A 26,568-nucleotide genomic window follows, 5' to 3' on the forward strand; every position below is an offset into this window, starting at 1 on the left:
GATTAGGCTTTAGGACTATCTCGTCTCCCTAAATATTTATTTGTTTTTGTTCTCATTGAGGTTGTGACACGGTGATGACTGCGGTACCCCTATTATGACAATTTTATCTATTACGTCGGTTTTGTTTACGCATCGTTGTAAGTATAATGTAATTTGATTCAACTGTCATACAAGTGAGATGTTTAGCGCTATAAAACCAGGTTTAATCCACCATTTTCTACATTTGAAATTGCCTGTACCAAGTCAGGAATATGACAGTTGTTTTCCAAGAGAAGTCATAAAAACTCCCAAATAAAACAAACCACTGGAACAAAGCAAAACCACATCAATACTCCTGATTTGGTCCAGCATTTGTTTAAAAAGAAAATGGAGCTAAACCTGGTTCTATAGATTAACTGAACTTTCAACTTGTAGGAAAGTTTTGTATAGTTCCGTTATATTGACAAAATTGGGTTGGCAACCCAAACAGACATAATTGGTAAATGTGACAATTATTGGGATCTAGCAGCCAAAATTTGTAAACAAGTCACAGTTGAATCAATTTAATTTGAACTGTTTAATCAGTCCTCCAAGAAGTCACAAAGTTATAGGAAAATATATGTACTTCAACATCATTGTGACACGTTTATTAAAATTGTAAAAGGTGTTTTATAGTTTGAACATCATAACCTTATGACAAAAGTGGATATCTCTTCTTTGAGTATAATAAAATTTCGAATTAAATTTAATGACAAAAAGATTCATCCAATGATTTAATTTCAAAATGATTTAGGGAATAAAGATCTGCATGTTGCATTTGATTAAAGGTTTCGTGTTGTAAGTAGCAATAATGGTCAATGTATCTTTTCATAAAGACCTTTGGAGGGGTCCCATAAGTTAGATCGTTGTTAATCGAGTAATAAACCTGTAGTGTACCTCTACTGCAAACAAAATCAAATGACTTTGACATTTTGTAACATTTGCTGTCACCTGCAATATTGTTAATTATTCAGACACTTGTGGGAACATATTTCATTACCGAATTGAAAAGATTCAATTAACTATTTCTCCCTCTAAAAAGAGATGTGAATTTTTACTGTTCACATTAAAATGAAATATTCTTTTCTTATTCATTGAAGCATAATCTCGCAAAATAGTTCACTTACAAGTAGAGGGGAATTTACCAAACTAGACATAAAAAAATAATAATGATCTTCCCAGTTAGTTTTTTTTTACTGTAACTGCATTAACTAAAAAAAAAAAAAAAAAAACCCAAAAAAAACAAAATAAACAGCATTTTTTCCAATCATTGTAAAGTGTTACATGTATATTGTCTCTCAATTCTCATTTTATTGTTAAAGCTGAGAAAGCAAGTTTTATAATGACAGTATTGAAAATACAAGTCAGTCAAAGTTGACCATCAAAACCATAGAGTCAAAAATCATATTTGATAGTAAAAAGTAAAATATCAAAAATACAAAACTTCGAGGAAATTTCAAAATGGAAAGTCCCTTATCAAATGGCTAAATCAAAGGCTCAAACATATCAAACGAATGGTTAACTGTCATATATTTCAGAATTTTTAGACTACCAATTATTGGCAAAAGCTGTAGCAAGGTCAGCAATTAGGAAATTAGGTTTACTTATTGTTAAATGTAAAGCACATGGTGGTTTTCAGCAAAATATCTACACAAAGTTATTTGATACGATTGTTTGGTCAGTCATAACTTATGGAGGTCCATACCCCCCTTTTATGAAAGAAATCCACCTCTGTGTAGGTCTTAAAACTTTCCGATTTTGTCCCTTTAAGTATTTTTTTTTAGGGTATACCTTTCATCTTTAGAATAAAATTGAATCGAAAATTCAAATGAGCCTCCGCCCCCCTCCGCAGCTCCCAAAAAAAGAACCCCCACAAACATATATAAAATGTGGTTTTGCATGCTCTCTCTTCATTCCTTAATTCTGCTTTAACTAATGGTTACAAATGATACCGCGCGGTGTATTTTAACAATTTAAGAAAAAACGTGCAGGTACAGAGTAAACAAAAGAAAAATAGTACCATGAATTACATTTGTGTAAAACCTGAGTACTTTTCGGTAAACATAACAATGAGATTGGAAAATAGTATATATAACTACCCACTGTTATCTCTTAATTTGTTGATAATACGTAATTTTATGAAAATAACGATGATCTTTAATATTTAATTATAACTTGACAATAAATAAACGAATGATTAGTATTTTATAACTGATATATATATATTAATCAATCAAATTGTAGGTAACATATTAAAGTTCTACTAAAAACGCAAACTTTCGACTGATTTTTAACTATTTTTGAAAATTTAAGGTACCTTGGACTTAAGTGTTATCTCAGGCGTTTCCTTAGTATAAGGAGTTTCATGCATACCACTTAAGTTTGTGACTTAAAACAACTAAGATTTTACTTCAGAAATACTTATTTTAAGATTTTGATACATACCACTTAGATAAAAAGGGCGGAGTTTCCTTAACTTAAGTTATTACTAAGGAAAATCTTAACTTAAGTAGCTTTATGCATACGGGCCCTGGTGTACAATAATTTCGGTTGCAAATTGAGAACATATAAACTTTTAAACATACTTATAACACTGTGCAATATTTGCTACAGAAAATGCCACTGCGCCATCGTAGTGCTTTTTCAAAGTTCAGATGTGGTGTAGCACCATTAAAAATTGAAACTGGTCGATATGAAAAAAAAATCTAGACGAAAGAGTTTTAACTGCAATATTATAGAGGATGAAAAACAAGTACTTTTAAATTGTACGTTGTATGAAGATATAAGACATGCTCTTTTTATTGATATATTGTGTCATAATGATATGTTTTTAAACTTGTCAGATGAAAAAAAAATTATATGTATGTTTAAAAATACCAGTATTTGTAATATTGTTGCCAAAACCTGCAATAACATTTTAACAAGGAGAAACAGTATTTTATATCATTAACTACTGTATTTGTAGTATTTTATAAAATAAATAAGTATTATATGTATTTTAATAGTCTCTCATAATTCTTTTAAGAATGGCGCATTCATATATCTAATTGTTTTAAATATTTTTATTGTATATTTAATTTTATAATTGTATCTTGTTTTAATCATGTTGTATGTGGTGAGACTTTAATAAATTATTGAATCTGAATCTGAATCTATTTAAAATTGAAAAGAAATAACATATTCAATCATTCGATTTTTGTGTTTCTAGCTTGTTTCCCATTTGTTTTTACATACTTAGTAATACAAAATGTTCAAATTATCATGAAGATTTAATGAGACTTGTATTGTATTGTATTGTATTGTATTGTATTGTATTGTATTGTATTGTATTGTATTGTATTGTATTGTATTGTATTGTATTGTATTTATTGTACTGTATTGTATAGAAGGTACTTGCTAATTACTGTAATTTAATAAACATCATTAAATTCATTTCAATTTTTTTTGCAGTCGCCCAGTTATTATTTGTAAGTAGTCTAAGTTGAACACGCCAGACATCATTTGGTCCTTCACGCTACATTAATCAGATGCTTGTCATTCATTCAATATCATTCCCCAACCCAACAAAGACACCAAGCACGAAGCTCACAATCTTAAACCAATACAAAAATTGTTAGGACGTGTTCACACCTCGGTGTAGTGTTAGTGTCCTTGACTTACTCTTCAAGTAATTCTTTGCTTTTATTCTTCTTTGACTAAATATTTAAGTTAACATTCCAGTCCGATCGAAATTCGAGTTCTAAAAGACATTTCGAGTGTTTTCTGTAAAAAATGTCCAAATGGAATGATTCTTTTTTACCTGACATAAATGTTGGTTGATAAATTTTAGAATGATTCTTTTTTGATTTGCATATTCAAGTACTCATGATTGCCTTTAATAGTTATCAAAGGTACCAGGATTATAATTTAATACGCCAGACGCGCGTTTCGTCTACATACGACTCATCAGTGACGCTCAAATCAAAATAATTACAGAGCCAAAAGGTAAAAAGTTGAAGAGCATTGAGGACCCAAAATTCCAAAAAGTTGTTTAACCAATCCATGCATATAATAGATATAGTAAAATGTGATATAAGTGCAAATGGGACAACTCTCCACACAAGTCTCAATTTATAAAGGTAAATGTACGGTCTTCAAAAAGGAGTCTAGACCGAACAGCAAATTATAAAGGGCCCCAAAAATAACTAGTGTAAAACCATTCAAACGGAAAAACCAACGGTCTAATCTATATAAAAATCTATATAAAGAACACTTAATGTTTATCTGGTTGACACAAATGAACGTTTTGAAGTCATTATTTATTGATTTCTCCTTTTTAATTTACTTGCAGTGTATTCTAACTACATATTTTTATATATTACAGTAAATCACAATCATCTCAATTTTTCGACACGCCATTCTCACTCTTGAAAATGAAAGATACACTTTGCAAATTCCATGTGTGTGAAGCCCTATTCTGGATAAATTGCCATCATGAACGGCCAGAACTAATTATTTGAAAGACAAGAATGTATAAGAACCGAAACATTTGAAGAGCTATAAAACCTAAAGAGACATAGAAAATAACCATATCCTCCTGTGTCTGAAGAAGTTGAAATATTAGTTTCTCTACAATTTATAAACGGAAAATACCAGTGAAGGTGTGTAATAAATCATGGTAGAACCGAAGTGATAACTACTGACCTCATTATACCCTACGACACTGATAGTATTATTTGTATTCCTCTTCCCGAAACACCTTTGTGCTCACGAACAACGCGTTTATATAAAAGCACATTGCAATGCTACATCTATGAAACTGGTACTATCTAACTTGTTCGTTTGTTTTCGTATGGACGATTTGTGATTGTATGTTGTTATGAATGTTTTAAATTTTTTGAACGCTTCCCATTGTTTTATTCTTGGTGGCACATACAAGTAAGTGTCATATCTAAGTAAAGCGTGCACATCATGGCTTATATGAAGATATCACAAGTAAAGGTATTAAAAAGGTCAGAGGTTAGCGAATGGTGTTATCGCCGCAAATATTTCTGGTCAAAACAAGATAACATAACGCATTCAAGTTTTATAACCAAAAGTGTATTAAAACTAATGATTGCTTGGTATTTATCGCCACTTTCAATACAATTTAGCTATTTCTCGGCGGTCAGTTTTGATTGGCTGATGAAGCCGAAGTGCAAGGAGAGAATCACCAACCTTGATTTGAAATGAAGATTTTTTTGTCAACCTCTACAGCAGTAGGTATTGGCTATATTTCTTTATTTTTAGCGATGCAGATTTTCGATTAAAAAGATGTTGTATATTTGTTTTGAAAATAGACCCCGTTTCTACCGAAAACAAAATTTGTTTATTTAAGAAAAAAGTTTTTAAAAATCAACCTAGCAAGTCTTGTACGTTGGTGGTTGCTAAAACAACAAGCAGGTCCTCCTGGAAAGACGTTTGAGTGCAATTACTAGTATAACATTGTTGTACTGAATTTTGCGATTTCTAGTATTCAAACGAGTTTTGGTTAAGAAATAAGAAAATGTAAAGACCAAATTATTTAATAGTATATTAAAACATATAACGCATAGTAAGCTTGAAACCCCGAAGTGACAAATGTAAAACAATTTAATAGAGAAAACTAACGGTCTTCATATTTTAAGTACTTTTAATTGTCACATTTTAAATACCTTTTATTGTCAAACTTGTTAATGAACAATTTCCTGATATGTGATATTCAAAGGGATGAGACTCGGTTAAGTACCTCCGGATGGATAGTCAACTAAATAGCTTCAAGTATTTATATAATGATCAAATTGCATTATTTTCAAACTTGTTTGAAGAGTTATACATGGTACATTTTCCATATACTCTAAACAGTAACTTGCAGCTCGTCACTGCAGCTCGTAACTGGTGCCTGTGAAATAACAAACTTGAGATGAGATTAGATATTCTGTTTTTTATTACTTTACCGACCTTTACAGTTGTAAATAGGTAAGTTAATACAATAATGTTGTTTCCGAAAGATTCCCTTATGGCTAACACGTACATTGACTTAATGTTAAGCTGTAGTAAATATAATGTCCGTCAACAAATGTTCTTAACATTGGCTCTATAAAAATCTATGTTGTTAATTAGATTTTTCTTGAAATTTAAATATTGTTGCTCTATACATTTCCGATTTATTAAAATAATCGAAAATGTGCCAAATTGTTCAAGATAGTTTGACCCTATTGAATTTCCACAAAATTGATTTAAAAATTAGAAACTATGAATTAAATTCATTAAAACATCGCGACCAGATCTTTAAGGCGCAATAAGTTTTGATCCAATGTTTAACTTTTGGCGAAAGTTTGCTTACAAACTATTTTTCACCTAGTCAATTCAAATATGCAATACAAATATACCTTCATGTGCTAGTTGCAGAGATAAGTCGGGTCGAAGTTTTGAAACTAACCTTTCGGTTTCTTGGACATATCTTCCCTTTGGTAAAAATATACCTAATGTTTTATTTTTAAAAGAAAAACGGAAGCGGATTTTTATAAAAAAGATTCGGAAAATCCTCTCTACAAATAAGTATTTGTGTTTTGAATTTGTGTAATAATTGTTTGGAAATCATTCATTTTTATCACATTTTGATGATATTAGTATATAAAAGAAGCCATTTTTGCTGTATACTTATATCCTTTAAAAAAAAAGAACCATCGGTGATTTGTTCATTAAAAATGGAACAAAGAATCTTCACATATAATCAAGTCAAAAGTCATTACGGTCCGAAAATTAATCTTTACATAAGCAATGCCATTACCTTCCCTGTTACTGTATCGTATGCCCGTAAGGCGACTACGAAGATGGAAGTTTTTAACGACCTTAACTGGCTATACAGCCCTTGCACGGTCGGATCTGGCATGCGCCTTTTTGTGACTTCAAATAATTATTTTTTAACTGTATTTAATAAGGACGGTTCGGATGTCTTCCTCCATATTTGATTTTGAAGTAGTAGATACTAATTGGTTTAGATCTTAAATGAAATTTGCAAATATTTAGAGAAGTATGTAACTCATGTTTAAGACTTTTCATGTTATTATAGAAAATTATGTGTTTTATCATATTAGCTGCTGTAAAAAAAAACAACACAATTCTATTGTTTGATCGATTTTTTTCTTCAAATTTGTCACATAAGGGGAGATGACCCAGATTAAAGGGGAGATAACTCTGATAAAGAATTTTTTATAGTTAATTTTCATAATTTAATATGTAGCAAGCAAACAAGTCCGGTGACCCCATTTTGATCTGAAGGGATGTTATAAGAGCTTTCTGTTCACATTTTATATAAACATCTATGGTGTTGTTTTCTTTCTATCACACAAAAGTAGATTTTTGATACATAATCTATACAAAATCTTACAAGTTTGCACAATCTGTAGCCTGAACAAAATTCGGGGACCCATACTTTTTATTATATTTTGGAAAAAGCATGACAAATAGTTAAAAAATACTAAGGATTTTGATTGAGACTCCTCCTCTTTATAAGTAACAATAATTAATAGCCGTTATCATATTATGTTTAAACAAAAAAATGAAAACAAGTTGTGAACAGGAATTTCGCCTTTTTTAATCAATTTAAGTGAGTTCCTTCGATACAGACTTGTTGCATTTGATGTCAGTTTGTTTTGGAACATTTTCTATTATTGTTATCCTTTTTTCTTTCTTGTTAAACTCTTTAAAAAGATTTATTTATTTATAATATCAGTTGCCTTAATCCGCTGCATTTGGACTATGGCTAAAGCATAATTTCAATGTTCTATTTTTTGTTTGTTAAGTTGCTAAAATATACTGCAATAGTCTGTTGGTTTTATACAAACACTTAATAGGTCTGAAGTGTGCTGCATACTTGTTATGAAAGTAAACTTTACTCTGACACTTTTTTAAGTGGTTATATCACATATATAAATACTAGTCTAAAGAGGTCGGACAAACTTCCCCATCATTTTTCAATTTTCAAAAAATCTATGAATATTTACTTTTAATTCACAGAATAATACTTTCCCAATATGATTGTTATTTTCTAAAAAAAAAAAAAAAAAAAAACACTTAATAAATGTGTATGTAGAAATTATAAAAACTATTAGAATGATAATAAGTACTCAGCTCTGAAAGAAACAGAAAAACATCAACGCCAAAAATTTATATTCAGAAAAGTGTTGATAATCATATATTTCAAGGGTCGTTTTTGCAACGTCTTATGAAAACATTATGTCAACATTGACAAGATCACCTGATATGAACACTAGTAGGTTTGTACAAGCCATGCCTATTTTGAGGAGATATATAATATTCATAGATATGTTTATTTGTTAACGTACTGGTACCCAGATATGATCTCTGTGTTTAATCTAATAGAGACATAACTTGGGAATGTTACCGGTATAGAAAAAAACATGAAAGCGCTTTAAAGGAGTAGGTTCAGTAAGACCCCTTTTTGGCCCCAAAATATAGCAGGTTTACAAAATTGGGAAAATTTAATCTTTAAGATATTTATTGGAAAGTAGAGTGCTTCTGCAACATAAATATGGGCTGTTTTTGACAATACAACGCACATATATCTGGTACTAGCATCAATAAGTCATGCTAATTTACTGAAATCTTCAAAATTTCAGCATTTTAGATTTATTTTAGACGGATTCCGGCTTATATGAAAGTATATGGAACGCCGGAACTGTCTTATAGTGTAAATATTTAATGTGTTCTGGCGCTTTGTCTTTACGTCCTGTCGTTTCTTCTTTATGTTATGTGCAAATGTCTGTATTTTATGACACGGCATCTCTGTGTTATGTCAAATTAGTTATTTGTTTGGTCAAACAGTAGTATGATTTGTCATTGCTAAAGTTTGTTGTGTACAATAGGCATAACATCATGCTTTTACTACTATATATTCTGTGAATACTTCGAAACTTTATGATCAACCACCTTTACATTCTCTCATATTTTATCTATGTTCTGTCGATTCTTCTTTTACGTAAGTCAGTTAATAATTGCGTCCTGTCTCAAATTTGATTGTTATGCCGAATGTTCTAAAGGTTTTGTTTTGATACACCTTTATTCTATGTAAACCTCATGATATTATAGTTTTTTGGCGTTATGTTGTGTTAATACATTATGTATCTCCAGTGAAAAACACAACACATCATGGTATAGTTTCTGTGCGTTTTGCCGAACAATTATACTCTCTGTGAGCATTCATTACATCATGTGCAAATGCCTTTTACATTATTTGCAAACAACTTATACGTTTTGTGCAAACATCGTTTACCTTATGTGCAAACATCGTTCCCCCTATGTGCAAACATCGTTTACCCTATGTGCAAACATAGTTTACCTTCTGTGCAAACACCTATTGTGTTATGTGCAAATACATATTAAGTTATGTGTAACAACTACATCATTATGTGCAAACACTATTACATTATGTGCAAATAGTTATCAAAAGTACCAGGATTATAATTTTATACACCAGACGCGCGTTTCGTCTACATAAGACTCATCAGTGACGCTCAGATCAAAATAGTTAAAAAGCCAAATAAATACAAAGTTGAAGAGCATTGAGGATCAAAAATTCCTAAAAGTTGTGCCAAATATGGCTAAGGTAATCTACTCCTGGGGTAAGAAAATCCTTAGTTTTTCGAAAAATTCAAAGTTTTGTAAGCAGAAAATTTATAAAAATGACCATATAATTGATACTCATGTCAACACCGAAGTGCTGACTACTGGGCTGGTGATACCCTCGGGGACGAACACCGATAACGCTTTGTGCAAATGACTATTACATTATGTCCAAACATTTATTACGTTAGGTGTAAACACCTATTACGTTATGGCCAAACACCAATTACGTTATGTGCAAACACCTATTACGTTCTGGTAATCGCTTTTTTGACACATTTTAAAACAAAACGCATCAGTGATATACACTTTGAAAATTAAGAAAATTATAAGTTTTAGCTTTCTAAAAAGCTCTGAACTACTTCAAGGTAATATCCATTGGATGCTGAATGTGAACTGAAGGTAATATATGTGCATCGGGTTGTTGATTTAGTATTGGAAATGTAGTATTTTTATATATCGATTGATATGAAAATGTTATATAAATATTTAGTTTTTTGGTTTTTCTTAAAGAGTGTGCGTTATACATCCATTCTTTTTATATTTTTTCACTTTACTTGTTGAAAATTAAAATATTTACTAATACATAGACACGATTCTCGAGGTGTGTCTCTCTGGAGGTGTGCCTAGATTGACAAAAGTCATAAAATACATTTAATGCAATTTTGAAAACATTGTACAGGAACATTTTGTAGCAAACAAATCGTGCATATTGCAGATTAGCAATGCAAATAAAGACGTATTAATGATTGATATTTCAATTTTCAATTTCAGTGTGTAATATATGCATAATAAAACGACCATGAAATAATAACATTTGATCTGAAATGTAATACACATAGTAAATTTTCCGGCATTTGATGGCTTAATATCATCAGAAGAGAACAGTCTGTAACTATTTATCTCATTTAAGCCAATAGTTGTTGCTGAATATCAGCCACATCATGAAGCAAACAAACAGAATTTGTATGTGACAAGTAATTATTTCAAGAAGGCGTGTATATCGACTGAAACTAAAAGTTCTGCCCTGTTATTCGAAGCAAAAAAAAGCTACATGTGAAAATCAAAATGCAACCTCATTTCTTTACGGAAAATGTGAACGGAAAATAAGTTGATATAAAAAAGAAGATGTGGTATATTGCCAATGAGACAACTCTCCACAAGAGACCAAAATGACACAGAAATTAACAACTCTAGGTCACTGTACGGCCTTTAACAATGAGCATAGCCCATACCGCATAGTCAACAATAAAAGGCCCCGAAAAGATTATGTAAAACAATTCAAACGAAAGCACTAACGGCCTTATTTATGTAATGTTCTCTTTCATCTGCACCAAGCGGGTCATTTCATATGTCGCCATATCTTGCATACATAATTATAACATATGGTTTTGGAAGGCGCCGAATTACATTGATGAATTAAAGACTTATAACAAGGTCAACACATTATATATGCGTCTATTCAGATTATATTGACCGAGGACTAAGATATTTTCCCGCCACCTCTTATCTTGTATTTGTTCTTTGAATTAGCAGGGAGTTTTGGCAAAATTGAGCTTCCTCTTAATCAAACTGCTTATAGAACCAACAAACGCAGCTCCATCATTTTCAAAAATTCTGGTTCCGCCACTGGTCATTGAATGAGAAATCAAAAAGAGAAAAAAAATTTAGGTCCGTGTGTTTTTTTATCTAATGATATCTTAATGAACAACTTCTCTATTCATTTTACATCGGATGACCGTGAGGGCATTCATGTGTATTGCTGTCGCCTAAATTTCCATTACTTAACCTTCGTTTTCAGATTGTAACCGATCTTTAAACATGATAATAATAAATACGCGGACATTATCGAGTGCAAACTTACATTCCTTATCACTTGTTCTTAATTCAATTCAAATGAATACTCCTAAAAATATATTTTTTTGAACGTAAATTAATGATATGAAAATGTCGTTAAACTCGTTAGAAACATAAATAAAGTAAAAAATCTTTAACATGTATACGCACGTACAGAAAAGTGTGTTACCGCATGCGGAAGAATATCTCAAGAACGTTTGCAGTCTCCCATGCAGAGTTATCTGTCTTTGCTCCCTCTCTCTGCGTGGGACATTTAATGTTTTTCTGGAAAATATGTATGCTCCCTCAAATTCAATCTATCAGAAAAATCGAATTATTACAGAAGAGTGTCCACCATGCACTTGCACAGCACTATAATTAATATAGTGCAATAGAATGATATACAAATGGATAAAAATTATATATACATGTAACAATAATTTACAAATATTAAAACAATGTATAACAAAAAAAACCCAGAGTTTACTGATTTGTATCACTTCTACGATGAGGTTGAATTTATCATCCACGCACAGAAAAAAATATATATCTGTACTTTAACGTCACTCTCAGGTAAAGAGATGTGATTTGATTTTCTGAGACAAGTGCTTGTGACCGTCCACAAGAACTTGCGGTCATCCGATGTTCAGTACTTCAGTACTTTGATTACTACATGTATCCTTAACATAAAGATGTTCTCAAAAATTAATAAAACATAACAAGGGTTTTATATTTTTTACAAATGTCTTATTATCCTTATTTTATCTTGTTTCATTTTGAGAACTCAAATCGTATCAATGACATACTGCACATTTAAAGATTTTTGAAAGCTGGGAGTTAGCTGGCAGTTGTTTTATGGTGCTTTAAACGGATGAACAAGAGGGTTCCGAAATTCCAACAATACAAAACATGACAAGTGAACTTTCTTAATTTATAATCAATAGCAGGGAAATTACAGAAGAATTTAAGTCTTCCCTTTCGTGTTAAAGTCTGTCACAGTTTTCTTTTCGTTATATAGGTGATTTTTTTTAAAGACTTTTGACTAAATATGTTACGTCGATTTCAAGGCGAACAAGATTGCATCAATTCAAGATTGTTTCCGCACTTTGAGGATAATTTGGATTGAATCATATGAACTTCATGCCTCGCTAGCTATTAATAAAAAAAAAAAAACGTCTCGCTTTAACAGTAGCCGAGAAAAAATGGGGACCGATATATCAAAAATGGCAATATTTAACGGAAACTTTCAAAACATATTTTAGAATGATAACATTTAGATCCAAAAGAATATATTTGTATGAAATTTTATATTTTTTGAAATAAGATTTCTCAAAATAATGATGTGCAGCAAATCCCTTTTATGAACATTTGGCTTAATTGTGTATTTAGCTATATTTATCGAACCATTCGCGTTCATAACTAAACGCATCGAAGCTTACCGTTTATACTATATATCCCGCAATAATATTCATTAAATTTATGACTCTCCGTTCGGAAAATAGGTTGATGTTTCTAATTTATACGACGATATTCGTTGAAATATTGAACAAAAAGATAAATTCATATCAACAACTGTGGAATAATGTATCGATTATAAATGTACTTTGTCGGTAAACGTGAAAATTATTTGTACGAGCTTTAGAAACAGGACGAAAGGCGAGGCTTACCAAATTTTCTCCTGTTTCGCAGCGAGAACTAATACATTTTATATTTCTGACAATGTACATATATTGTTTACAATTTACACCTGGTATTTGAGTATAAGTTGTTTAAATCTTAACCATTGTCTCTGATTTTTACAATTATTGAAACGCGGACTCGAAGAAAACCCCAAAATGAACTATTACCCAGAAAGAAAAATATCCATATTACCGATTGGTCAACATGGAAACGGGTTGCAGGAAAATTTATTTGTACATGTACAAACAAAGCAAAACAAACGTTGTTTACCTGTTATTTGTATACAATAAATAGCTAATTGCAGGATAAAATCGAATTACTTAACTGTAACCATTTTTTTTTTAAACTGGTGAAAAATTAAATGGGGTAGAAAAATAAATAGATTAGATGACTATGCGGTATGGGTTTTTTGTTAAAGGCCATAAGAAGATCTATTGTTATTTATTTCTTTGTCATTTGGTCTCTCGTGAAGAATTGTCTCATTGGCATTCATACCACATCTTTTTTTATAGATAGTCAGTTTTTTCTGAAATTCAAAGGGAAAATTATGTTATAATGACCATTTTAGCAACGAAATTATTTATTTATTCTTATAGGCAACAAAATAAACGATATGCATATCACTTATAAAAAAATTAATAGAAGAAAACAATTACAATTTACTAGAATATGTATTTTTTGTATCGTTCTTGATGACACGGTTCGAAAAGTTACCGGACCAAATACGGATAAATGAAAGTCATTATAGTTTTCCAACATCCCTGTTAGTTTTAGAAAAAATGTCGGATAAGAGGGGCTGGTCACCTGACCACCCCTTTTCAAAACACCCACCCGTCTCAACAGGCCTTGTCAGGGACGGAGGAAATAATAAGTCTTAGGAAGGTTATTCAGAATAATATTCACAACTGGTACAGGAAATGAACGAAAATAAAATTTTAAACATTTTGTAGGATTCCTTAGCTGCTACATGAATCGTGGGAGACGTCATTACATTTGTAGCATTAATCTCGTACACGTTTCTCGCTAGATGAAAACCCTACTGGGAGGGTAATAACAAATCATCCTGGTCTCTTGTGAGGAGTTGTCACATTGGCATTCGTACCACATCTTCCTTTTTATATCGTATTGTTCCTTTCGGTTGCACCTCTTGAAAACTAAAGTCGTGTCTGTATATTTGTTACAATTTTCAAAAAGTAAAGGAAACAAATTTTCAAAGCATGGATGCATAACGCACACTCTTAAAGTAGAGCAAAATAATTTCCCATAAAAATAGATACAATGTATGTATATAGCATTTTTACACCAATCAATAGAATAAATATAAAAATCCACAGTTTGTTAAAAAGGTCAAACTTTTAATTTTCTTCATTTTCAAAATGCATATCATTGATGCGTTTTGTTTTAATCTGTGTCAAAAAAGCGTTTACCAGAACGTAATAGGTGTTTGCACATACCATAATAGGTGTTTGGAGATAATGTAATAGGTGTTTGCACATAACGTAATAGATGTTTGGACATAATGTAATAGGCATTTGCACATAACTTACATGGTGTTTGCACATAATGTAAGCGGTATTTGCACATAACGTAACAGTGTTTGCACATAACGTAATAGGTGTTTGCACATAACACAGGGTGAACGATGTTTGCACGTAAGGTAAACGATGTTTGCACACAGGGTGAACGATGATTGCACATAAGGTAAACGAGGTTTGCAAAAAAGTATTAGTTGTTTGCACATAATGTAAAAGGCATTTGCACATGACGTAATGAATGCTCACAGAGAGTATCAATTGTTCGGCAAAACGCATATGAATTATACCATGATGTATTGTGTTTTTCACTGGAGATACATAATGTATTAACACAACATAACACCAAAAGACTATAATATCACGAGATTTACATAGAACAAAGGTGTATCAAAACAAAACCTTTAGAAAATGTGACATAACAATAACACTTGAGACAGGACGCAATTATTAACTGACTTACTTAAAAGAAGAATATACACATCATAGATAAAATATGAGAGAATTTAAAGGTGGTTGATCATAAAGTTTCGAAGTATTCACAGAATATATAGTAGTTACAGCATAATGTAATGCATATTTTACACAACAAAGTTTAGCAATGACATATTATACAATTGTTTGACCAAACAAATTACTACATTTACATAACAAAGAGATGCCGTGTCAGGAAATAAAGGCTTCTGCACATAACATAAAGAAGAAATGACAGGACGTAAAGGCAAATCGACAAAACACATTAAATATTTAAACTATGAGACAGTTCCGGCGTTCCATAAAAGTAGCCGCATTCGTGTTCATTCACAATATTGAAATGTAAGTTGTATTTGTTGATAACACATAACATATATAAAGGTTGAGGATGAACACGGATGCGGCCACTATTATTTTTGACAAAAAACTTCTGAAAAGTGACGTTTTTTGGCATATTTGATTTTCATATTTAAGTTTGAATAGGAGCGTTTTTAATGATTTAATCAGTTAAAATCTTTCACCTTAACTAATCGAATCAATTAAAATAGACACTTAAGTGTTTAAAAACTGTACAAAATCTTTCCTTAGATGAACCTGAAATTTGAGGCCAAAATCGGCCCTTACCGGACCTACTCCTTTAATCCTTAGGAGGTCCAAAAGGAGAGGTAGTGGTATAGTATAAGTTTTAACCCTTAGAAGTTCAGGAGATAAAAATGTTGAAAATATGCCGAACAGCCTTATGACCTTTGAATAAAATAGTAGTGAATATCAACTTTTCGTTCTGAAATAATAAAAAAATAACGAAACTACATAGTAAAAGTGGCAGAGTTTTAGCCGCAGAGAGAGTTCCTGTGGGTTATTGTATTGTCTATATTTACAGAATTGCAACCTGTATATAGTTTGAGACCTGTATCTTGATTATTGGATTTCCTTTTTTTGAATGGTGTGGATGGTGTTTTGAAAGTTTATACCCAGCATTTATCATTCGTATCCAAGACATTTCAGAAGTGTTATTACTTGTGTACTTCTGAATATTTGATAAATCATTTGTGGCAAATGATTATTAAATTAGTAGATTGTGTCAATCTAGAACTCAATATATCTTCATTCGTCAGCTGGTTTGAGCTTTTAGTTTAACCATTTTATAAAGGACTTGTTATTTCGAATTCATTTTTGATTTCAGTATTATTCACAACTACTAAAATTTCTAAGCTTAGTTGTATGAACCAATCTCGTCTTGTTACAAAAACATTACAAACTCAGTCATTGCTGTCAGTGATACCCAGTACTAGTGAAGGTTAATGTTTGTAATATATATTTCAATTGGAAAACATTTATACCCAGTTGTAACAACAAATTGACATTGACATTGTCTATTTGCCAGACAAATGTTTATTAAAAAGGAATGATGAACTGCGTAGTAGTTAATTCCTGTTTACTTATTCTCTAAACCGATTAACCCCCAAGTGGATTACTTGTAATGACATAATTCAAAAACCGTGATTGTCAACTACAACTATATATATTTACTTAGTCAATAATGTTTAAAATATTTTCAGTTTTGGGCGAAGATTGGAACATAGAAAGATTTGAGGGGGAAGCTATGAAGAGTCATATTTTATCTATCAGCTGTTTTTTATATTTCAATTTGAGGACAAAAGTCAATTGTCCGTTTCTGTGACATGCCAAGATTTCATAAATCATCCTTAAATTGAAAACTTTTTAAAAGGTCCTGTTGCAAAATTTATTATTTACTAAGTTAACAATTACATAAAATTGAACAAATATGAGAAATCCATTTGTTTTCATCTTTTACCTATAGCCTTTTTATGCATAAAAAAAGGTTTAAAACGTGCATGTATACATTCACAGTAAAATGAAATGTTGCCAATAGAATACAGATTTTTCAGCCTAAAATAGTATCATTGTGTAACATCCACAATGAATTTAAGATTTTGATGTACCAAACAATAGTTATAGTAATTTTTGTTGAAAATCTTGAATTTGTATTTTTGTAATCTAATGTTTCAAAAAATGATATGATAAATAGAATTGTCTTTTATGTCATTATTTATACCAAAATATTGTCAACGTTTAATTTACAAAGTTAAGTGTAACAATCCACTAAAAGTACTTATTACTATGATAAGACGTACTATCCGAAATCAATTACTTTTAGTGTCTGAATAAGTTTACAAGGAGCAACCAACGGTCAAGGATGGTCATCAATTCAAAATAAAGTACAATGCCGAGTCAAAAACATGTATCTTTAAAAGTTTAATATAAGAAAAGCTTTCTTTTGAAAGTGCAAATCGTGTTTTGCCTTTTTGTGGTACATTCTCTACTCTGACTGATACAGAATGTGTGAAAATCTGACGTTTTCTGTTCAAATCTCCACCTCTAAACAAGAATATATGTTTTTTTTGAATATCATAAAATCTTTAATTCTTATAAATATATTTGTATGTCTAAACAACGAACCAAGTTTTCCGTTTATTTCATGCTGTAATTTTGTCATGGGAAGCATATTCTGCCACGAATGTTGCATTTTAATGGGGATTATAATATGATTTTTCTAATGCCTCACGATTGTCTTCTTGATCAAATCACTAGCAAAACGTATCAGTCAACATCAATAAAGATAGGAACTGTGTTATTGCCACAAACTTGTGTGATAAAAGTGACGATCAAATAACTAATACAAAAGATACTGATTTAATCCTTTCCCCGAGCTAGGGATATAATGATATATACAGTCCGCCAAAAGTTTAGCACCAGCTATTTTCATTGCATCGACATTTTTTTCATTTAAAAAATTCAGTTATTCTTCTAAAAAGAGATACCATTAGTGTGGTAATGTTGCTTACATATATCATAAACAAACCATAAACCCAAGTTTGGCTCTATGCATTTAAATTCTGCATTCATGGAAAAAGTGCAAATAACACAAATCAGAAAGTGAATTTAAGTTTCACTGTGATTTTTTTATTTTACATATTAATTACCCAATATCATTAAAAATCTCTACAAATAACCTTTGACAAATTTCATGTCAATATTTTAGTCAATAGGATAAGTAACCATCTCTCTTCCGGTACAATTCAATAACACGGCGTCTCATACTCTGTAAAGCTTCTAAACTTTAGTTGAGGAAATGTATTCAATTCATCAACAATAATTTACCTTTCTGAAATCGCCAAGATTTTGAAAGGGGGATCTCTGCTATGGAGATTTCTGCCAATTCAGAAACAACACCATACTGAACCACCACCAGCACCGATTGCAGTCGTTTGGCAAATGTTGTTTTGGTCATGGGCAATTTTATTTTCTCGCCAAACTCGTATGTTGGCTTCTACAGGTCGTAAACAGAAACTGACTCAAATCTGATCAATGCATTTTTTGCCAGCGTCGCATGTTCCAGCCTTGCTGTAAGGGTATGTCTTTTGACCCCACGACAAGCTCTTAGATTGCCTTTATGAAGTCGACGGACCAATGTTCGAACACTTACACGACCACCTTGAGGCCAGTGGTGTATAACCTGCGGGGCAGGAGTAAATAAGGTGGCTTTAATACGACAAAAATGCAGTCTGTAAACACGATGGATAGTTAAACAGGGTATTCCGGACCTTGGTCTATCGTTTACAGTTCCTATGTCAACATGATATTGTAAAAGTCTGACAATGACGGTGTAATTGAAATGGTTACCATTGCTGCCAGTGCTCTTACCGGCAATTGACATGTCAATTTCTTGTAACCGTTTAGCCACAGATGAACCACGCCTTGCCGTATTACACAATGACTTGATGAAGGTAAAATTTCACCTGTACGCGGGACAGTAAGAAGATGATTTAAAGGTATTGAAACGATGAATTTGTAAAAGTGCAGATGGCCTTTAATAAAAAGTTGCTTAGGTCGTAATAAATTTTCTTAGTGTATGTGAAACGCAATTCATAACATCAAACATAAATATTTATTTTTACAATAGTTTAAAAAATAATGCCAGTTATATTCAGGTGGTGCTTAAATTTTGGCGGACTGTATATTATAGTGGAGTGCAATATCAAAGATAATCATTACATTTCAATACCGTTTATCGTAGAGTGGTTGTATCGGACACAAATTATAAGGCTTAGTAATAAGAACGTCTCATGTGCAATTCTTAACATTCTGGGGGCCCGCAAATGAATTTAATTACAATAAAATGAAAATAAATTATAAAAATTTCACTTTGAATTACTGTCTCTGATAAATATAACTTTGAATATCTTTAACTGTCTTTGATAATGAGCACGAATAAAATAAAATTATTTTACAGTCTGTAATAAAGCACGATCAGTTAACAATTCATAAAATTATACGATAGTCTCATTTGGTCCACATTTTTATCTTTTCTTTTGCATCGGCTTTCGATCGTCCATGGGGCAGTATTTCATCACGGTCCTATATATTCTTCAGTTGTCAATTCTAGCGGATATAATAATAGCGGTTCCTTTTTAAGTCTTTTAATAACATTTTCTTTTCTTCATTTTGAAATCTCGTTGTTCACCGGTGAAGGTGTGTGATCATCTTTCCGGGATAAAGTATCGAAATGTCTGTTGTTATGGCTACATGTCTTCTTATATGAATCTAATACTTGAAATACTTTCTTTCTCCCTATCCTCTCGTCAATATGTTCAATATCAAATGATTCCGTCTTCCGTAACTTCTCCGGGTTGCATTCTTCTGTCTTTTGTGATATCCTTACATTCATTGTAGATGTTTGCTGGTTATTGTAGCTTGCTATACCGTGAAGTGGTCCTGATAATAGATATCTTATTTTTGATTTCACGGCAGTAGGTCCCTCGCCCCTTATGATATAGTTTTCTACAATTGACCAATAGTAGTCGGCTCCTATGAGTACTGAGACTTGAAAATTGTCGTTTGTAGTATCTGGATGAGCAAGTTCTATTACTGATAAGTACGATAATTTGGTAGCTTTACGGATTTAAGTTTTGCGTGGTGCAGCGATTTCTGGTACAATCATTACTCTGATCGGCAATTGTCCTTCATCAGTAAGCAAATAAATCATACTAGTTTTTAAGTGTGTAATTCTTGTACTTTCTGCACTGTCCCCAAATTCGGATAAGTTTAAAGTCTCTGTGCCAGTTATTGATAACTGCAATTTAGCGGCTAGGTCTTCTGTGATGAACGACCTCTGTGCTCCTTCATCAAAAATAATGTTGGCATCTGAACAGTGTCGTCCCGATCTTACAGGAATAATTGCAGTTTTGAGCAAAATATTTTTGGTTGCCTGTGAATGTGAAATTGTGTCCGGTTCCTTCGCGTTGTGTTGTATGGTACTTACGTTTACACTGTCTAGATAATCATTATGTGTATTCTCTTTACATAAACTCGTGTGATACCGCTTGTCACACTTTCTGCATGATTTGATTGACTTACAATCAACCAAATTGTGATGTCCTAAACAGTACTAGTTGAAACATAAGCATTCTCTTTCGACTACTGTCATCCGGTCTTGATATTCAACAACTTTGGTACAATTTACCGAGGCGTGTGATTCTTTACAAAATACGCCTGACTTTACGTGCATTTGTCTGTTGGCTTGTTTTGTATGTACCTTTGCATTGGTGTGAAATGCTGCAATAGCGGTATGAGTTTCCGTAAAATCAGCGGAATTGCCTTCCTCCATAATATTGAGTTCGTGAAATATCACTTCTCGCAGGTCAGATAATTGCCAACTGGTCGAACCATGGTGTCTTGTTAAATTTATGCGTACTTCTCCCGGTAACTTTTTCAATATGATAGGGACCAATAATGAGCCATAGGTATCCTCTGTCTAACCAAGGGATTCCAAACCACGTACATATGTTTTTATTTGTCATTATAGTTACGTAAGCTTTGTAGGGTATTCTTAGGTGACGTTATTTCAAGTAAAGCATTCATGTACTTTTGTGTGATTTTATGAACTTGCCCGTACCTCTGTTGTAACAACGAAACTGCTCTTTTGTAATTTAAGTTTGTAAGCACATAGCCATTTACGGTTTGGAATGCTTCATCATGCAACAATGACTTCAAGTAATTGAACCTCTGAACGTTACTCAGTGTTGAATTTGTATGTACGGTTGCTTCGTACGAGTCCCAAAAGGACTGCCATTGTAGAATGTCGCCATCGAAAGTTGGTAGGTTGAGTTTAGGGAGCTTATTGTACTCGCTAGCAATTGAGGAATATAAGCGAAAATATGAACGGAAATGTGTATTGTGTCGATTTTCTGTGCTTAGAGATTACTACATGTAGGATCTGACGACGGAACGTCGCTTCTAGAATTTGTAAAGCTTGTGGCATTTGTATTTAGCGTTGATGTTTGTACTTTGATATATTTTGCTATTTGACGTACTTTTGTTTCTAAATTAAAGGAATACTGATCTGAATCGACAATTTCTGTTTCAATGTCCTCTTGATCCAAATCCTGAATTATATCCTCATCTAATTTCCTTAACAATTCTTGCTTCCTTTTCAAATTGTCTAAAATGTTCGAAAGTTCATCAGAATCAACAACTTCTGTTCCGTTCTCCCGAATTTCGTCGAATTTCTTGAATATTCTTGAAACGGCGCTTCTATGTCCTGCAAGTATCGATTTCAGCTTCAAATTCATCTTGGTCATTTGTCACCCATATCGAAGAGGGGTTGTATCGGACACAAATTATACGGCTTAGTAATAAGAACGTCAGCTTGCAAGGATACTTGTATTGAAACTCTGAATATCTAACGTCACGACAAGGGTGACGTCGTGTACATGGAGAGCGGTAGCGGGAACACCTCATGTGCAATTCTTAACACCGTTAAAAGGGAAATGCACCCATATCCTATATATGAGAATAAAAAAGAGGACCAGAATGGATCGTCAGGTAGGTAGATTGGGGGCCTGTTTATCGAAACTGTCTTAAGATCGGTCCTATAAATTTCTAAGGACGTGAATTAGGATAAAGTTAGGACCGACTTACGATCTCATGAGCTTCACTGATGAGTCTTATGTAGACGAAACGCGCGTCTGGCGTACTAAATTATAATCCTGGTACCTTTGATAACTATTTACGACACGTTTCATCATGCACATCGATGCTATCTTAGGATTATCTTAGCTAGGATGTCCTAACCGCTCTCTTTGCCGCTGTCCTAAGTAGTGACGTAAGAAGAATAGCAAATTAGAAATGAAAAAATGAAAATATTGTATCAAATTTAACCATTATCTATATTTTAAAAAAGCATTAATAATTAGAGAATAATGATTAATTTTAAGTTAAAGGTACAAAATGGTTTATATAATAATTGTACATTAAACTCTATGAAACAAAACATAAGACAAAATAATATCATTACGTTTTAGGTGTCAGACCACCAATTACTCCCTCCAATTTAGAACGTATGCCTACTCGGACAAAAAAAAATGCATTTGATGTCATTGTTTACTTAATCTAACCGACAAATTTTCAGAAATTAAACTTTTGGTGAAAGAGAAATACATTTAGACCATTTTGAGCCAAAATTCACTTGTCTATGAGTTTGCATTAAAAATTCAAGATGAGTGCGCTACATAGTACACTTATTTAAGATTTCCAGAAAACCGGGAGTTATTTTGGTAGTACCTGTGTTTTTAAGATCAGAAATTTCTAATAAGACTTTAAACATTGGTTGAAAATGGCATGTAGAAAGGTGATACATGTACAATTCAGGATATACCTGGTTTCCCTGAAGTTAAACTAAAGGTAAAATATTTAGAAAGCTGTAAAAATGGCAAAATTTGATTGAACAGATCGGGATTTTTAATGGGTGGTCTGACACCCTTAAACAAGAATTGAACAAACTAATTGTAAATTGTTAAAATAAAATGTATAATAGATAAAATCAACATATATTCATTGAGTGAGCTATTTTCGAAGTTTCACGGTTTTATACTTCAAATTTCAATGGCAAATCTCGTGCATCTTTCATATAAATACTAAGTACTCGACTATGTTATTACTTCAAATAATATGCGTGTGAATATTTGACACGAAAAAGAGGGATAAGGATTTGATACGTATTAATTGAGCTTCCAAACATAATCTATACAAAATTTGATAATTTACTGAGTCTGTACCTCGGAAAAAGTAATGTGACCACGGTTTTTATCATTCTTTTTAAAATTCATAAACAAACTACATTTTGTCAAAAACTAAAAGATACTATTTAAAAAAAAAAAAAAAAAAAATAATGATAACGATTTTTATATTAAGACCCTAATCAACGTTGTGTATCTTAATGTTGAAATGAAGACCCTCTGGTATGACATAATTTTTAATTGAGAGTAACAGTGGACATGTGATCAAATCATATAACAGTGAAGAAGGATATGACAAAAGAAGATGTAGTTACTTCATTCAACGGCACATATAACGACAAAAGACAAATCAAACGTCAAGAAATCGTCATTAGACAACGTTTTATATTATTCTGTCTAGAAAATGAATATAGAAATAATTTTCTGGTTCGATGCTCGTTTAATTCTAATAGAATATTGTTTTTTAGGTTTGAATGACTATTTATACTATATTAAGTAGCCATAAATCATTTAATTTGCAATAAAATATCTTTCTTTCATCAGGTAAAACAATGTTCTTTCCTCCCAAATTTTGTATTTCCCTTCTGCCATCATAACTAAATGTCAGTCCGTTTTTTTTCGAAATAATTCAAAGTTTGTGTATTGTATGTGTTCGGTGTTTAGCTTTAACGTTAGTGTAGTTAAATAATTGCGTTTAAATATGTTTTATATCAACAGTGTGTGTGTAGGATTTCAAACTTATGCATGTACACAGACGTCTGTTCGATACGTTAGTTACAGAACAAACTGTGGATTATTCGGGTGGAATAGATGTCGAAGATCAAGGTAAACATTCTATTCACATGTACAAAAATATTTGATATCTACATTATAAACTAAAAATAATAAAAATGTTTTTTTGTTTCAAATAAGTCATAAACAATATTTGATAAAATTAAACAGTGAAAAGGCATTGTTGTCTGTTTGTCGAATAATTATAATAGTATATTGTTACGCATGATAGTCATAACGATATTTTCGTCATATTTCCCCAAGGAACTATGATTCAGGGCTTCTTGAAAATTGGTGTAAAGCTTTTTTGGAGCATGTTTTACTGTGTGATGCGTTTTCAAATTCATTGATCACCAACTATCTGTTAATTTAAATTTTAAAGCGGATTACTTTAACTCATTTCTAGTATTTCCCTGATTCAGAACAATTGTCATGATAGTTTGAAAAACACTGGTCAATGATCAAAGGACTCAACATATAGTTTTGAAATAAAAAAAAACAACATTTGTATAATGTTGTTCATTTCGACTGTAGGATAGTTGTCGAATTGGCAATCATATCCTAATCTAATACGTATTGCCGTAATATCATTACACATTTGTTTTACAGGATAGCTTATTACCATTCATATAAAACATGTTCACGAAAATGTCCACCAGGTAAGAATCGTAATAGAAAACATTAACAGTGCGTAATAGAAAACATTAACAGTGTGTGATCTTTCATGCATTAATATACAAAGAAGCATGAAATACCACTAAATCATGGTACGTCAAATCCAGTTGTATACGATATAGGTCGATAAAAAAATTCCCTCGAATTTTACTGTTGTAGGTAATTAATCCTACATTTTATTGCAGTAAAACATTTTTGTGTCGTAAACATGTGTCTTGGTTTTTCATAGCCTCATTTTTTTTTTGGGTTGCTATAGAATATTTGGTTAAATTGAGGTTACATGGTTACTTAAGCTTGTACACATGTTGAATAAGGGGAGAAATTTGATTGGTTAACTTCCAGTGATGATTATTTTCTTATATGCAATGATATGTTATGTGATTTTTTTCTATAGTACTGTACAGGATATAACTTTACTCATGCCAAGTATTTCTTTATTTAAAACAAAGATAAATTCTACCAATTTTTTTGAAGTGCAAATTAAAAAAGACTAATAGGGGAATATCAATGGTGGTATTACACATAAAGGACTCCAAACCGGGGTGTAACTCCGAACCGCGATAGTCACGCTAAAGTGCGACGGTATACGCTGAAGAGCGTTCTTTTACTTGCTGTAGTGCGATGGTAACATTGTAACGCTAACTGGTTGATAGTTAACCTGTAATGGTGTTGGTAGTTACGCTATAGTGCGATGTTCTAAATGTGTCGTGTATACTTGCTAAATGTGATTGTCTGTAATTAGAATCCCCTTAATGTGGTGGTGTAGTAGTTAGCGTGATAGCCTCGCATTTGGAATTATTTTTTCCCTGGTCAAGTCATATCAAATACATTAAATTTCAATTTTCTACATCAATATCAATTGGCATACATCTGCATGATATCAGAAATAGAAAAGATGGCTCAGATTAAGTACAATGGATTCGATTGGGAGTATATTTATTCATGTGTGCAAACATGTGTCGAACTAAAGAACTATCAAAGTAGGATCCATCTCATCTTATCAAATATACTAGTAACTTGTTCTTGTCATGTCATAAATTAGATATTGATAACAACACTTATTTATCTGATATTGAAATATCGGTATTGTTCAAGAAATAAAAATCACTAAGTAAAATTGAGAATGGAAATGGGGAATGTGTCAAAGAGACAACAACCCGACCAAATAAAAAACAACAGCAGAGGGTCACCAACAGGTCTTCAATGTAGCGAGAAATTCCCACACCCGGAGGCGTCCTTCAGCTGGCCCCTAAACAAATATATACTAGTCCAGTGATAATGAACGCCATACTAATTTCCAAATTGTACACAAGAAACTAAAATTAAAATAATACAAGGCTAACAAAGGCCGGAGGCTCCTGACTTGGGACAGGCGCAAAAATGCGACGGGGTTAAACATGTTTGTGAGATCTCAACCCTCCCCCTATACCTCTAACCAATGTAGTAAAGTAAATGCATAACAATACGCACATTAAAATTCAGTTCAAGAGAAATCCGAGTCTGATGTCAGAAGATGTAACCAAAGAAAATAAACAAAATGACAATAATACATTAATAACAACAGACTACTAGCAGTTAACTGACATGCCAGCTCCAGACTTCAATTAAACTGACTGAAAGATTATGATTTCATCATATGAACATCAGGCACAATCCTTCCCGTTAGGGGTTTAGTATCATACCATCATAACATATATGAGAAGAACATAACCCGTGTCATGCCAACAACTGTTTTTAGAATAAATGTGTTTAGTTCCGACACAAAGACCTTATCAGTGACTCAATATTAACGCAAAAATATGCAATCTTTAATGACTTGACAACAGTATCGTAATTAT

At 32.1% G+C, this 26,568-nt stretch overlaps 1 protein-coding gene across 1 annotated transcript in view; it reads left to right on the top strand.

Annotated features, from left to right (window-relative positions):
• Window positions 1-5,815: 5,815 nt before the first annotated feature.
• Window positions 5,816-26,568, top strand: part of LOC139487735 (SCO-spondin-like) — a 96,085-nt gene continuing 75,332 nt past the window's right edge. The window contains exons 1-3 of the mRNA XM_071272820.1: window positions 5,816-5,994; window positions 24,002-24,109; window positions 24,665-24,714. Coding sequence (XP_071128921.1) covers window positions 5,939-5,994; window positions 24,002-24,109; window positions 24,665-24,714 — 214 coding nt within the window. The 5' untranslated portion in view covers window positions 5,816-5,938. The remainder of the gene's footprint in view (window positions 5,995-24,001; window positions 24,110-24,664; window positions 24,715-26,568) is intronic.

The sequence above is a fragment of the Mytilus edulis genome, chromosome 1 (assembly GCF_963676685.1).
Source record: "Mytilus edulis chromosome 1, xbMytEdul2.2, whole genome shotgun sequence".
NCBI lineage: Eukaryota > Metazoa > Mollusca > Bivalvia > Mytilida > Mytilidae > Mytilus > Mytilus edulis.